At 37.0% G+C, this 14210-nt stretch overlaps 1 protein-coding gene across 1 annotated transcript in view; it reads right to left on the bottom strand.

Annotated features, from left to right (window-relative positions):
* ASH2L (ASH2 like, histone lysine methyltransferase complex subunit) overlaps positions 1–14210 on the bottom strand; it is a 33623-nt gene that overhangs the window by 13745 nt on the left and 5668 nt on the right. The window contains exons 5-10 of the mRNA XM_007934976.2: positions 13808–13902; positions 9096–9191; positions 8373–8468; positions 7419–7494; positions 5151–5244; positions 4126–4343 (exon numbers count right to left, since the gene is read on the bottom strand). Coding sequence (XP_007933167.1) covers positions 4126–4343; positions 5151–5244; positions 7419–7494; positions 8373–8468; positions 9096–9191; positions 13808–13902 — 675 coding nt within the window. The remainder of the gene's footprint in view (positions 1–4125; positions 4344–5150; positions 5245–7418; positions 7495–8372; positions 8469–9095; positions 9192–13807; positions 13903–14210) is intronic.

The following is a 14210-nucleotide window of genomic DNA, read 5'->3' as shown; positions in this document are numbered from 1 at the left end:
CAGACTTCATCTCACCTATTTTGGTCATGTTGTAAGAAGGGACCATTCCCTGGAGAAGGATGTCATGCTTGGTAGGGTGGAGGGTCGATGAAAGAGGGGGAGGCCTTCAATGAGACGGATTGACACGGTGGCTGCGATGATGGGCTCAAGTATAGCAGGGATTGTGGGGCTGGCGCGGGATCGGGCAGTGTTTCTTTCTGCTGTGCATAGGGTCGCTATGAGTCGGAAACGACTCAACGGCACTTAACAACAACAACAACTGTGTATATACATGTGGGTTAGTATACTTACATATATTTTCTAGCTCTGTCTGCTGGGAGAGTATAGAAGCAATAGCACACCAGTAAATATGCACACTACTAACAGGAGTCAACAAATCCACAAGTAATGGATGTTAAAATCATTTTACACCAGGGATTACTTCATTTCCAAATGACTAGCATCAATAAGCGTTACAGTTTGTAGCATTAAGTCAAGAAATAATGGGTCTCCAAATGTAATAAATATATGGACTAAATTTTAGATCCATTCAAAGAAACATCCGTAAAAAAAAAACTTATTTTAAACAACTGTGGAAATCTGAATAAGGACTGGGTATTACAGAATTGAAAAATTATTATTAAGATAAAGCATAGACTGCTAACCAGAAGGCTGGTGGTTCAAACCCACCAGCCACTCCTTGGAAGGAAGACTGGGCAATCTACTTCCGGAGAAATATTGCCTCGGAAACCCAAGGAGGGGTGGCTATGAGTCATAATCAACTCGACGGCAGTAAGTTTGGTTTTTTGGTTTTGCTTAATTTTTACAAATCCTTAGTTGTTAGAGATATATACTGAAGTATTTATGGGTAAAATAATATGCACTGAACTTTAAACAATACTCCAGAAAAACACCAAAAAAAATATTTATGAAGTATACTTGTGTTGAACTGGTTAATGTTTATTTAAATTCACTTTATATTCTGTGGGTTAATAAATGTTTTTTGTTAATATTAAATAAAATTACATGTCTGAAAAAACCCAGTACATATTAAAAAGTTTTACATGGCAAAAAAATACCACAAAGTCAAAAGACAACTGATAAACTGGAGAAAATGTTTATAATATACAACAGAAAAAGGGCTAATATCCCTAATACATAAAGAACTCTTAAAAACTGAGGGACAAAAGAGCAAAATCCTAATAAAAAAATGGGAACTAAAAGGTATAAGCAGACAAGTCTCAAGAGACAATAATGACATATGAAAAAATGTGCAAACTCAATTAAAGAAATGTAATTTAACAACACTAAGATACTTGTTTTTATCTATTAGACCAGCAAAAATTAAAATACAGGACAACACATTCCATTGGTGAGACTGAAAGGGAAACAAGCAAACTGGTAGAATCCTCCTGAAGGGAAATCTAACTATCCTTAACAAGACTACACACAGTCTTACCTTTTGGCCAGCAATCCCATTTGAGGAATGTACGCTGAAAATAATCCACACCACAAATACCTATGTTCAAGGTTCACTGCTGCTTTGTTTGTAATTAAAAAAAAACTGGAAACAATCTAAATATCCATACGTAGAATGGTTGATATAGAATGATTTCTAGGACATACTTGAAAGGAAACAGAATACACCTGTATCTGCTCACTTGTATGAAAGAAATACAGGAAGGATAAAATAGAAACTAAAGAAAGTAGTTACCTATAAAGAGTAGGTGGGAGAGTGATAGAAATAAGGAGGTAATGAGAACAGGGTAGCAGAGATTAGTGGGGAGTGCCACTTGGAGTAAATCTTTATGTATAACCATGACTCCCAGAACCATAGCAATGTCTCACATATCCTTTACGTGCATGCACACATATGTGTACACACACACACCCTCCCCCAAGGTGTGGGAGAACACAAAGTCGCACAAAAACACTAACAAATGAACCTAACTATGTCACAAATGAAAAATATACACTGAAGGAGGTAGGGAAGAAAAGAATAAATTGAAGTTAATTTGGAAAACAGTATCTTAACTGGATATGGCAAGGCTAAAGACAAAAAGAACTACATATAAATGCTACAATTTAACTAGTAAATCCTTCACAGAGGGGTTAACAATTCCAAAGCTACTTTATGCACATACTAGAAATGAACACATAAATGTACTGTAGATAATTAGAGCTAATTTTCTCACTGTTGAAGAAAGAAGTTGCAAATAAGGAATGAGAGAATGCTGGTACACACTCTGGTGTTTGTCTGGAATCTGAGGTAGCAGTATAAACTCAAAATGTTGTTGTTGTTGTTATTTTGCCACTGAGTCGACCTGACTCATAGCGACCCCTCCTTGGGTTTCCAAGGCAGTATCACTATGGAAGTAGATTGCTCAACCTTCCTTCTGAGAAGTGGCTGGTGGGTGTGAAACGTCAGCCTTCTGGTTAGCAGTCAAGTGCTTTAAGCACTATGCTACCAGAGCTCCTAAACTCAGTATAGCTGTATGTATACGTGTAAGTTAGTACACTTACGTATATTTCCTACCTCTGTCAACTGCAGAGTACAGAAGCAATGACATCCCGTAAAAATGTGAACACTAACACCTAGGTCATAATTTCTGAACACCATTCTCCAATCAAAGGAATCAGGTCCCAGGAGAAGCACTTGTTACCAGGCTAGACCAGGCAAAATACAGTATGAATGGAGTATCTTGTGATGCCAGAAAGTGAGTACTTAAAAAAAACAACAACAGGTCTTATTGAAAGAACACACGAGCCAACCTAAAGAAGTGCCTAATCAGACACACTCCTTGGAGTGATCGTGGGAGAACAGAAAGGTAGTGCTTACACAAGGAGACAGCTGGGTGGGGGTGGGGAGGGCAGAGCACGGGAGATCATGGGAGGGAAGGACACAGGGAAGAGGTAATTACGAGGAGAAAGCAGGAAGAGAGCTGTTACACTGTGGGGAACTGTGGTCAATGAAAACAAAACGTGTATGAACTGCTGTGTGGAAACGAATTTGCTCTATAAACTTTTACCTAAATCACAACAAAAATTTTTAAATAAATAAAGTAAGTGCCTAATGGCCAAAGCTAGAACAATTTGAGCAAGAAGATAACAAAGTATTGGATTATATGCCATAGAATAAAATATCTATAATTGTATACACACACACACACACATACACACATAATTATATAAAAATGTATTAAATAAATAAATGAAGAAGGGAACAAGGAAATAGAAAACCATCAGGCCGATACCACAATAATTACTGTTGCAGACAAGTTGCATTGACAGGTGCTAAAATAAGCAGTCAAAACTTGATGGAGAAATAGGGTATTTGCACAGTCTCAAAGCATCTCCCTAAGACATGTATGAACTAACCAAGGGAAAGCCAGAACTTCACAGTGGAGAAACTTGGCAAAAACCACCTTAGCCAAATAATCATGGTCAACATCAATAATAAGACTTATCAACATCGTGAACCCCATAAGAAGATGCAATGAGAAGGGCTCATTTTTGTGGCATTCTTGCCAAAAAATTCACAGCCTCAGTTTAATCATGAGAAAACAGCAGACAAACTCTCACTAAGTGATATTTGACAAAATAACTGATCGATACACTTAAAAAAAAGAAGTGTCAAAATAACGAAAGACAAGGAATGGCTGAGGAGTGCTAAAGATCACAAAAGACTAAGGAGAAATAACTAAACGCAGTATGAAATTCTAGGAAAACGACACTAGGGAAACACTGGTGAAATTCAAATAAGGTCTTTAGTTAATAGTACTTACCAACGTTAATTTTCTGGTTTTGATAATCCTATGGTTGTATAAAATGTTACCATTAGGAGGAGCTTGGTGAAGGATAAATGAAAATTCCATTATTTTTTCAACTTCATTGTAAGTTTAAAATTAGTTTAAAATACAAGCTATTAAAAACCATCTATCTATCTAACCATATATAATGGCTATGTATTTTTTAATGATAGCTAGAATTTATAGTAAGAGTCAGAGAGAGTAATTAATTTCTTGCATATTCTAGAGATGGGGGTGGGGTGGTTAGCAGACTGACAAGTTTATCTAATTCTAGGTTGGACAAAGCTGAGGCCAATAGTTCAAAGTAACATAGGTCTAACATTAATACCTTACATACCTCGATCATGTAGGGCTAACAAAACCCGTTCATATAAGCAGGCTCTGTAGAGGTCTCCAGGAATAGGTTTTCCTGCCCAGCAGTCAAGTTCAAGCTTCTCAGGGTCAGGGGCATGGGGATCAGGCTCAGCTAGAATATATCGATAGCCATCTTTGTTAAATGGGTGTTCCAAGGGGTAGCCATGAGGGGGAAGGCGTTGAGCAGAAAACAAAGGGTCACTGCAGAAAGGAAAAAATAAAATCAAGAAACTAAAACTTCCTCTAGCTCAAATGCCTTCATTTCAATAATAAAGGCCTCTGAATTACTAGATTTCAGCTGGAACATGTAATTTCACAACAAATGCTTTTCATTACTCAAATAGACCATCATGCCCTCTGCAGGCAAAACAGGGATATGAAAGTATTAGCTTTATTCAGTAAAGTAATTTTGGTCAAATTACTTGTGTTCTGTAGAGCTCTTTCCAGCGGTCTTTAAACAGGCAGTGATGTATATGAAACTAAGCCAGTACATGGTCTGGGAAAAAGAGCAAGCAGGAAGGAAGGTGAGTTCCTTTAGTATATGTGTTATTATAAACAAATGACTAAAAGCTCAGAGATAAGAGCACTTCCTATCTGTTGGTAGACTAAATAATAAGTGATCTGAATTTTATCACCTCAGTATTGGGCAAAGGTAAGGTCAAAAGCATGAGAGAAGAGAAGCAGAAAGTTTCTGTAAAGGAGCTAACACTCAATATTGGTTTCATTCCTTCTTCTCCATCTATCTTTTCACAAGATGCCTTAACATAACTTTACTTTCCAGGCTTATAACCAAAGGGTACTGCCTTGGGGCCACTTTGTGTAGTAACAAGTTAAAGAAGACAGAACCTTTAGCTTGGGATTATTTTGACCCTCAAAATGCTCTAAGAAAAACGGACAAGCTTTTTAACCTCAGACACCTGAGCTACTGAAGAGTATGGCTCTGGTGGACTTTGTCAGAACAAAAGAATACTCCAACCATGGTGGGCAGAGGGTAGATGTTCTCCCCACCTCCGGGCCTTCTTGGTGGTGCCTGTGGTTCCTCCATCCTGCTGTTTGCGCTTAGCTCCTCTTCCTTTTCCACTGCTTCCTGCTGCAATTCCTCCTTTGAAGAGAAGACAGATCACATTCAGCCAGCTGTGACAGAAGCACCATGTGGGTACTGAAATTCCCTAAGGACTAACACATCCAACATGCATTTGTGTAATACCAGAGGAGTTCCTTCCTGAAAGCATACTGGGTTTCATCCTGGTTCAGAATGAGTCTGCTGAGAGTCTTACAGCCCAGAACACTAAATTCTGGCAGTAAGACTAGTGATGTCTAGTGTTACATTTCCAACTTTCCTTTCTCAATGAACTAAAACTGCCAGCACTCTTTCTGAGGGTGTGACACAAATGCATTTAACTCAAGAAGATCCCAAACACCCACAGCTAGAAAGAATGAAAACGACTGCATGGATAAACTCACTTCTCCATCCCAAATCACTACAAACATCCATAAGAGAGAATATCTTCACTTGATTGAACAGCACGATATATTCCATAAACATAATAAAGACACAATATTTGCTAAAGCACTTGAGTATTCAACAAGACAAAGTACATCAAACATGGAAAACAAAAATAGAAATACCAAAGGTGTTTCTCTGCAGTACTACCAGACATACAGTGAAGCTGTGCATGGCACAAGATGGAAGGCTTTAATTTAGTAAATGCTTTTTAGTTCCATATTCATTTATCAATACATCTGTAAGATCATGCCAATGCATAAAATTCTTATGGAATTAAGAATATCACCAATAGATAATTTACATATTTCATACAGAAAATAAATATAGCTTTACACAAAAGAAATATTATGTGTTTATGAAATTGGCACTTTGAAATTTTTGTTGAATTCTGACCTTCCCCTCAGTTTTTCTCCCCCCTCCTTCCAGAAAATGTCCCTAAACTGCAGGAAAACACCTTTATGTAAACAGCTGCATAGAGTACTAGATCTTAAGTTGGGGCAAGCTTGGAAATTATCAGCAGTTCTGCTGCAATAAAAAGGATCAAGACGTTGAGGGTAGATCATATTCTGCATAAACAGGACCAGACCTATACAGAACTTACTTTTATGAATCCATCAGGTGTTACTCCTATTTCTTATAAAAAGGTTTAATTTTAAACTGCTGCAATATCAATACCTCTAGTCTGAGTTACCTTAATCTTTTAATAGTTTTTTTTATTGTCGTTTGTATTTTAACTCGTCTAGGAATCAAGTTTTTTATCTACCTTCAACAGAAGAAGCAATACTAAAGGGACTATTGGCCCTGTTAGGCAGAATATGACAATGTACAAGCTTTTAATTACTAACATTAAACTGGAGCTACTGTCTCATATTAAGTGCTACTGCCACCATTTCCACAATGCTTTAAAGTTTTATTTAGTTTTAGCTTCTACCACAATTCAGCAAAAAGCATTTTCCAAACCACAAAATACTTAAGTCTGAGAGGCTGAAAGAAGACAGAGGAGGAATTCACCTCCAAAAGAGGCTCCACCTGTAAGAACAGAAGTGGCACCATGTATTTGTCAAATGTTAACAATTAAAAGGGAGAAAATGCTATAAAAAGAGAACATCATACTTAGAAAATTCTAACCCATCTTAGAATACTAATAACATTTAAAAAGATTAGCTATTTAAGATGCTACTATTCCAAAAGACATGTCAATGATGTCATGTGTCAGATGACCAGATAGCTACTTCCCAGCTACACCAACTCTCATGAGACTAGCATTAGTAATGAAGGGCATTCCCACCACTAGAAGGGTTAACAAACAGAAACACATGCTACAGCAGGCGATCAATACAGAAATGCCGTAATATGAAAAACACTTTCTGCATAATGTATAGTTTCAGAGTAAGAAAAATTAGACAATGAGTATAGGAAGTTAACATGATAATTAACAGCTGAATTAAGGGAGAAGCATGGAGAACAACAAAATCTTTCTAAAGTGTTAGTTGTGAAGATACAGATGGAGAATCTAACATAAAGAGTAAATTAAAATTGTACCTTGTTTCCTGCTAAATCTGTCTCACTAAACACCAGTCTAAGTATCAAAAAGTTCTCCTCCATTACCATCTGCCAAATCCTTGGCTAATTCATAAAAACTGAGTTTTGGACTTAAAAGCATCTTAGTAAATATCCAGTAAAGGGTCAACCAAAGAACTGCCAATTCTAGGCACATGTGGACTTGCCAGCTTACAAACATTTCAGCAATGAAACATTTTTACACTTACCATTTAGATTCCCACTGGTAGACACAGCACTGCTTTGTTTTTGGTTGTCATAAGCAGGACCAATGTTACTTAGATCCTGGAAGGAAAACATTTTTCAAAAGGGACCCATATAATCAAGCCAGTCTGGTAATGCTCAAAGAAACAGAGAGAAATTCTAATAGCAACACATCAAATGTTACTCCTATTTCTAACAGCAATTAGAATTTGAAAGGGACAATCCTAAAGATTCTGAAACTTGCAGGTGTCTCAAACTTGGATAACTCAGAGATCAGCAGTAACACGTGTGAGGCAGGTCAAATGTAAGGTCACAGTGGGTTGAGAGTGAGTATGGGGGAGTTTGGAGGAGCAAGGGCAAACTGGAGTGCTTAAACGCCATTTACTCAACTCCCCGTGGGAATTCAGGCTCAGTGTGGACAGAAATTCCCATTTTATAAGAAAATATACAAATCAGAATTTCTATGTGAAATCTCAATTTTTTAGTGCTAGCAAATCAAACATTTTAAGGCACAGCTAAAAAATTTGACTTCCTGAGCTGACAAATGTGACTATATCATAAACAATGAGTGGAAATTTTATTTTGCCTCATGTTATGCTAAAAATGCAACACAAATTGTTTTCCTTCATACTAAAGAATGTTTTTAAGAGCCAAATTTGAGATGGCAGACAAAAATCATTTAGAATGGCATATTTATGTTACATATGTTACGTAAAATTTTTAACCGAAGTTAAAGAAAGATAAATTTGCCAAAGTCACAGCATTCTGGGGAAGAGCCAGGACCAAAAAACTTATCTTCTGGTTCAAGGTTAGTGTTTGTTCCACATGTCACAATAACCATTTATTTGGAGCCCACCATGTTAAGGGCACATAAAGGCAGTATGTTATGCGACAAAACCTGTTCTCTCTCCCCAAATGGCTTTAATAGCAAAAGAGAAATATAAAGCATATTAACATACCTGATCCAAAAGTCCAAACTTGGGGTAATCTTCTTCTGGGTCTTTACTCCCAGGATCAGGGTGTTCCTTCACCAAAAATACATCTCTTTCTTTACTCTACAAGGAAATAGTGTTTTGCTATTGCTGTGAGACTTACACTTCAAAGAAGTACTGAATGAATAATAAACCACCAACTCCTGAAGTCAGTTCCTAGGTATAGTCATCAAAAAAGCACTGTTTTTTTACCTCTGATTAGAAAGTTAATACATGCCCATCATCAAAAGTCAGACAATAGAGAAACTTAAAAAAAAAGAGAGAGAATCCAAGTCTACCATAGTCCTTATCTATCCTTCTACCCCCAATAGCCTGCTGTTGACTTCCCACCAGGTGCTCTCTTTAATTTTCTTTAAGGACAACAATGTTTAGAACAAGTCTTTTTATTTTTATTTTTTTTAAATCAAAGAAAAAAAACTACCTCCAATTTCAATATAAAATTTTATTTTCAAAAGTGCAGTGAATGTTTTCACCATGCGTGATAGCCACTTGAGACAAAATGTGAGAGTTTGTGTGGAAACCACTAAAATTTACTATTAGCTATATCTCACTCTTTCACAGATTTAATATTAAGTTGACCTCATTTTCTTAGTCATCAGATTATTTCACAGTGAGACTAAACAGAATTTAACTCTTACAAAGAACACTGGTTTTCTAAATGTCAAGCCTAATCAATTTTAGTCTACTTACCATTGTTTTAACAATGTTATTTGGCCACGTCATTTTCCCAGGTCTCTGTCTGGTTGTCATGCACTCCCAGTATTTATCAATAAATGGTATAATATCCTAATTTTTAAAACAAAATGTATAGTTGCTTTTAAGGTTATGCTCAAAAAAGAAAGAAAATTGCAGCCTTTCCAAAACCCTATCAAAATCAAAAGAAAAAAAAAATCCATGTTTAATCTTTCAATCACTGAACAAATACTTAACTGCATGCAAGCAATATAGATTGTAGGGATTTCAAATGAGTATATAGATAGTCCCGGATTATGAATGACTTCTATTCCTAAATATGTCTTTAAGTTGAATTTGTACGTAAGTTGTAACAGTTTAGGTATTGTTTGTATTTAACATCAGTTAGTCAAATGTTTTTCTTAGTATATAGTGTGTGTTTCTATGCATAAAAAACATTAAAGAAACACTTCCAGATATACTAAAACATCTTTAACATAACATAGTAATAATGTTTTGATGTGTATCTCAAAGTAGTGTTCATTTGTTATTCTGAACTACCGTATATACTTTGAATTTTTATTGTAACAGGTTTTCAGGGGTTGGTTCGTATGAGGTTTGTACATAAATCAGACATTTGTAACCTAGGATGCCAGTACACAAGTCTTAGCCACATAATGTTTGCAATCCAGAAGGAGGGAACAGATCTATCCCATACCCTTAGGTTGCCATCTGGAAGATGAAGATTTCCAAATTATTCTCTCTGCTCCTTTTTCTACCTGCTTCAGGCATTTGTATCTGAACATCCCACAGGTATCTCAAAACTTCTTGGGACTAAAACTGAGCTCTGTACCTTGCCTTAATAGTTGGAAATCACTAACCACCCAGAATCATAAACTAGACACAAGAAGTCATCCTTGGTTCTTCCCGTTTTCCTTCACATCTAAATCGTCACAAATAAAACTTAAGACACTCAGAAATCTCTCCCAAAGCAGGCCTCTTTGTCCCCAGTGCTTTCATTGTGGCCCTTGCCAGCTCTTGTCTGCATGACTAATTGTCTGAGCTTGATCTTCTGACATCAAACTCCCCCATTCTAGAAAAACTTCCACAGTCAACTGGTACCAAAGTTAGCTCCAAACAACCCAAGTATTTATTAAAAGGAACCAGGGCTGAATCAGGGAAAGTACAAGGGAAATCAGGAATATTTTGTTGTTCAGGAAAAAGGAAGATTTCAAAAACTGATGGTCAATGCCTCTAAATTGCATATGTAGAAACTGTTGAATTGGTGAATCTTTTGCTGTGTATATTCTCAAAACCAAAATCAAACTCAGTGCCGTTGAGTCGATTCGATTCATAGCGACCCCTCCTTGGGTTTCCAAGGTGGTATTGCACTGCCAGCCTTATAGTTAGCAGTCAAATGCTTTAGGCACTATGCCACCAGTACACCACCAGAGCTCCCTTAAATATTCTCAAGAACAACAAAAAATACAATTCAAAAACAAAACACTGATGAGAACATACCACAAAGTTTTAGGAGTGAGCCTGGTCAAAGCATCCCTGGCCAAATCTGGGACAATCAGAGCATCCAGAATCGTAACAATAATGGATTAAATAATACACTGATTTAAATATCTATGATGATAGTAGGAGCTCTGGTAGTGTAGTGCCTAAGGCATTTGACTGCTATCCAGAAGGCTGGTGATTCAAACCCACCAGCCACTCATTGGAAGAAAGATTAGGTAATCTACTTCCATAGTGATACTACCTTGGAAACCCAAGGAGGGGTCACTATGAGTCTGTTCAGACTTGACAGCAGTGAAGGATGATGGTATTTAAAAAAAAAAAAAAAAGTTGGTTGGTGGGGGGAACCCCTCTTCTTTGCAGAAGAATTACAACCAATAAATGTATTCCATTCTGTACCCACTATCACAATAATGGATTCAGACTAAAATCTTCAATGGGTACTAATACCACTAGTTGAAAGTAGGAGAACATTACATTCACACAATCTAGCTATATCACCAAAAGCATTACTCAATAATTATAAAGAAAAAATTGTCCCTTTCCAATGAAGGAATCTGGTATATATCTTCTTAACCAAGCAGACATATTTTAGATCACCAATTAAAAAAACAAATAAACATTATCTTATAAATCCTAATGTGATACACGGAAAAACACACATGACCTAAATAATGTCCTTGCTAGAAATGTTTAACTTGAACCCAATCATGAGGAAATAATCAGTTACATGAAAACTGAGGAACATTCTGCTAAACATTTGTCTAGGCTTTTCAAACTTGTAACTGTCATAGCAAACCAAAATGAAATAAAGGAACTATTTTAGGTAAGAGACAAAGAGACATCATAACTAAATGTAATATGTGATCCTTGATCAGATCCTGGATGAAGGAAAAAAAGCTATAAAGGATATCACTGAGATAGTAATATTGAGGAAAAATGAATGTAATTTATGCATTAGATAGTCATTGTATCTTGAGTGTTGTTATTATATTGTAGTATGTAAGGTAATATCCTTATTTTTGGGAGATGCATGCATAAGTCTCAGTGGTACAGTACAAGGATATCTGCAATTTAGTCTCCCATAGTTTAGGGGGTTATGGATACTAGGAGACAGAGCAAATAGAGCAAAATATTAACAACTGGCGAATCTAGGTAAAGAGTAAACATTATGTTCAATGTACCAGTCTGCATTTTTCTATAGGTTTGAAAATTTTCAAAATAACAATTTGGGAAAAAATTAAAAAGAGGGGGAAAACCCAAATCTAACCATAACACTGCTTTATTTAAAATACTTTAATATAGGAAAAAAGGGGGGGAGGAGAGAAAGCAGAGGACCCTCTGTTGATTCACTGAGTTTGTAGGATTAAATCCAAACTCCTCTGCTTTGTAGACAAAGCTTTTGCCAATCTGATCCCAACCACACAGGTCTCACTACACTCACTACACATCCCACACCTGGGTTTTTCAAACTACCAGTCATAAATCAATTGTATGTTATGCAACAAACTTTGTATATCAAAACAAGCATTGACTAGAATGGAAAATATCATGAGTGCAGAGGGAAAAGATAAGAAGGTAAGTATTGTTTCATGCAACTTTTGTTCAGTTTTAAATGAATGCAGATAGGTATGAATGTATACTAGGTTATAATGTAAACTCCATTTAAAAAATTTACTTGTTTTTTCTTATATTTTCTTATAATGAATTAAAGGAATAAAGATTCACTAATGGGCTAATCATCTAATTTTGAGTCCTGATTTCAGTCATATAGTTTTCCATCTTAATAACAAAGGATAACTCTTCTTATCTATAAAAGGCTTGTATAACAGTACTGCATTGTCAGTGAAGGCTAACATAGGTATATGGGTGGATAGATGGGTGGACAGGCTGAACAATTAGGTATGTCTATGAAATGGGGAGTGTATCTAAGAACATATATAGGGTTGGCAGACAATGGTCCTATAAGTTTATGTGAATGATCAGAATTCCCAGGTGTACCGTAGAGCTGATGAGGGGCAAGGTTGTGGTCACGGCTTGGTCACAGCCAGCTACCCAGAGGGACTGAGCAGTTGAACCTGAGGGCTTGGGATCATAGTCACAGGGGACATCAAGCTCAACTGGCATAACATACTATACAAAACATTATTCCACCTCCTACTTTGGCGAGTAGCGACTGGAATCTTAAAAGCTAGCAAGCTGCCATCTAGATGAAACAATGGGTCTCTCCTCATCCAGAGCAAAGAAGAATAAAGAAAACCAAAATTCATGGAAACAATTAGTCCTAGCGACTGGTACACAATCCGATCTGCAGCCTATATGACTATGAGACCAGAACTAGATGGTGCCCGGCTACCACTGTCATCCACTTGGAAGGGGATCTATGTAGGAGATTCTTGATAGAGAGGGAGAACAATGTAGAACAAAACTCAAAATCATTTGGAGGAAAAAAAAAAAGGTGGGGGGGACCAGGTTTGCTGGTCCAATAGAGCCTGGTGGAGCCACTGAGACTATGGTCCCTAACTGCCCTTCAGATCTGGAATTGAACCCACACCTGTGGTCTCCAGCCAAACAAAATACAGGCATATGAGTTGAACATTTATCTCAAGTAGATACACTTCTTGGAGAGAACAATCATGGGAGAAAGAAGGGCTGCTTATGCACAGGGAGACAGCTCTGGGGGCAGGAGTGCATGGAGGGATGGACACAGGGAAGAGAGAACTGTGGGGAGGAAGTGGGAAGGGAGCTGTTGCATTGTGGCAAACTGTGGTCAATGTCATGAGACAAAGTATATGTGAACTGCTGTATGGAAAGTGAATTTGCTCTGTAAACCTTCACCCAATCACAACAAAAAAAAGGCATGTATAAACTGATCACCTCCCCATAAAATCTGTAATATGCATCTATAAAAACAGCTAAACTAGGCTAAGAAAGTTCACCTTAGACCTAATTATTAGTCATGGTTGTTTGCTTTTATAAAGCTAGCCAAAACTATTTAAGGATTCATCCTAATAGCCAGGCCAAGTACATATTATAATGTGTGTATACTAGGAAATTAGTAAGTCACATGAAATAAGAACAAGGTAGCCAATGAATGCACAGTCACATATTTATAAGAACTGGGAATAAAGTACTTGCTGTTAAGTAGTATATTTAGTAGTTCTACTGATTCTTTGGCATAATTACAATTCTATCAGTTCCATTTCTACCTTATCTTTGGAGAACATGGTTTTTGGATGTTCATCCTGTGTTCGAGATTGCCATGTTAGGTTGGCCAAAGCACTAAGGCACATTTCCTTCAAGTCTATAAAAAAAAAGAAAAGAAAAAGTTATCTATGGTACCAAATCTATCTCTATCATCAAGGGAATATTCAAGTAAACAAAACCAAACTCACTGCCGTTGAGTTGATTAGACTCATAGCAACCTCTCCTTGGGTTTCTGAGGTGGTATCTCTATGGAAGTAGATTGCCCAGTCTTCCTTCCAAGAAGTGGCTTGTGGGTTTGAACCGCCAGCCTTTTCATTAGCAGTCAAATACCTTAGGCACTATGCTACAGAGCTCCTACTATGTTGTGTTGTTGTTGTTATGTGCCGTCGAGTCAAACCCGACTCA

The sequence above is a fragment of the Orycteropus afer genome, unplaced genomic scaffold (genome assembly GCF_000298275.1).
Source record: "Orycteropus afer afer isolate SDZICR_OR568_19922 unplaced genomic scaffold, OryAfe1.0 scaffold00024, whole genome shotgun sequence".
NCBI lineage: Eukaryota > Metazoa > Chordata > Mammalia > Tubulidentata > Orycteropodidae > Orycteropus > Orycteropus afer.
Note: the sequence above shows the minus strand (reverse complement) of the source record. Positions and strands in the feature narration are given on the sequence as shown.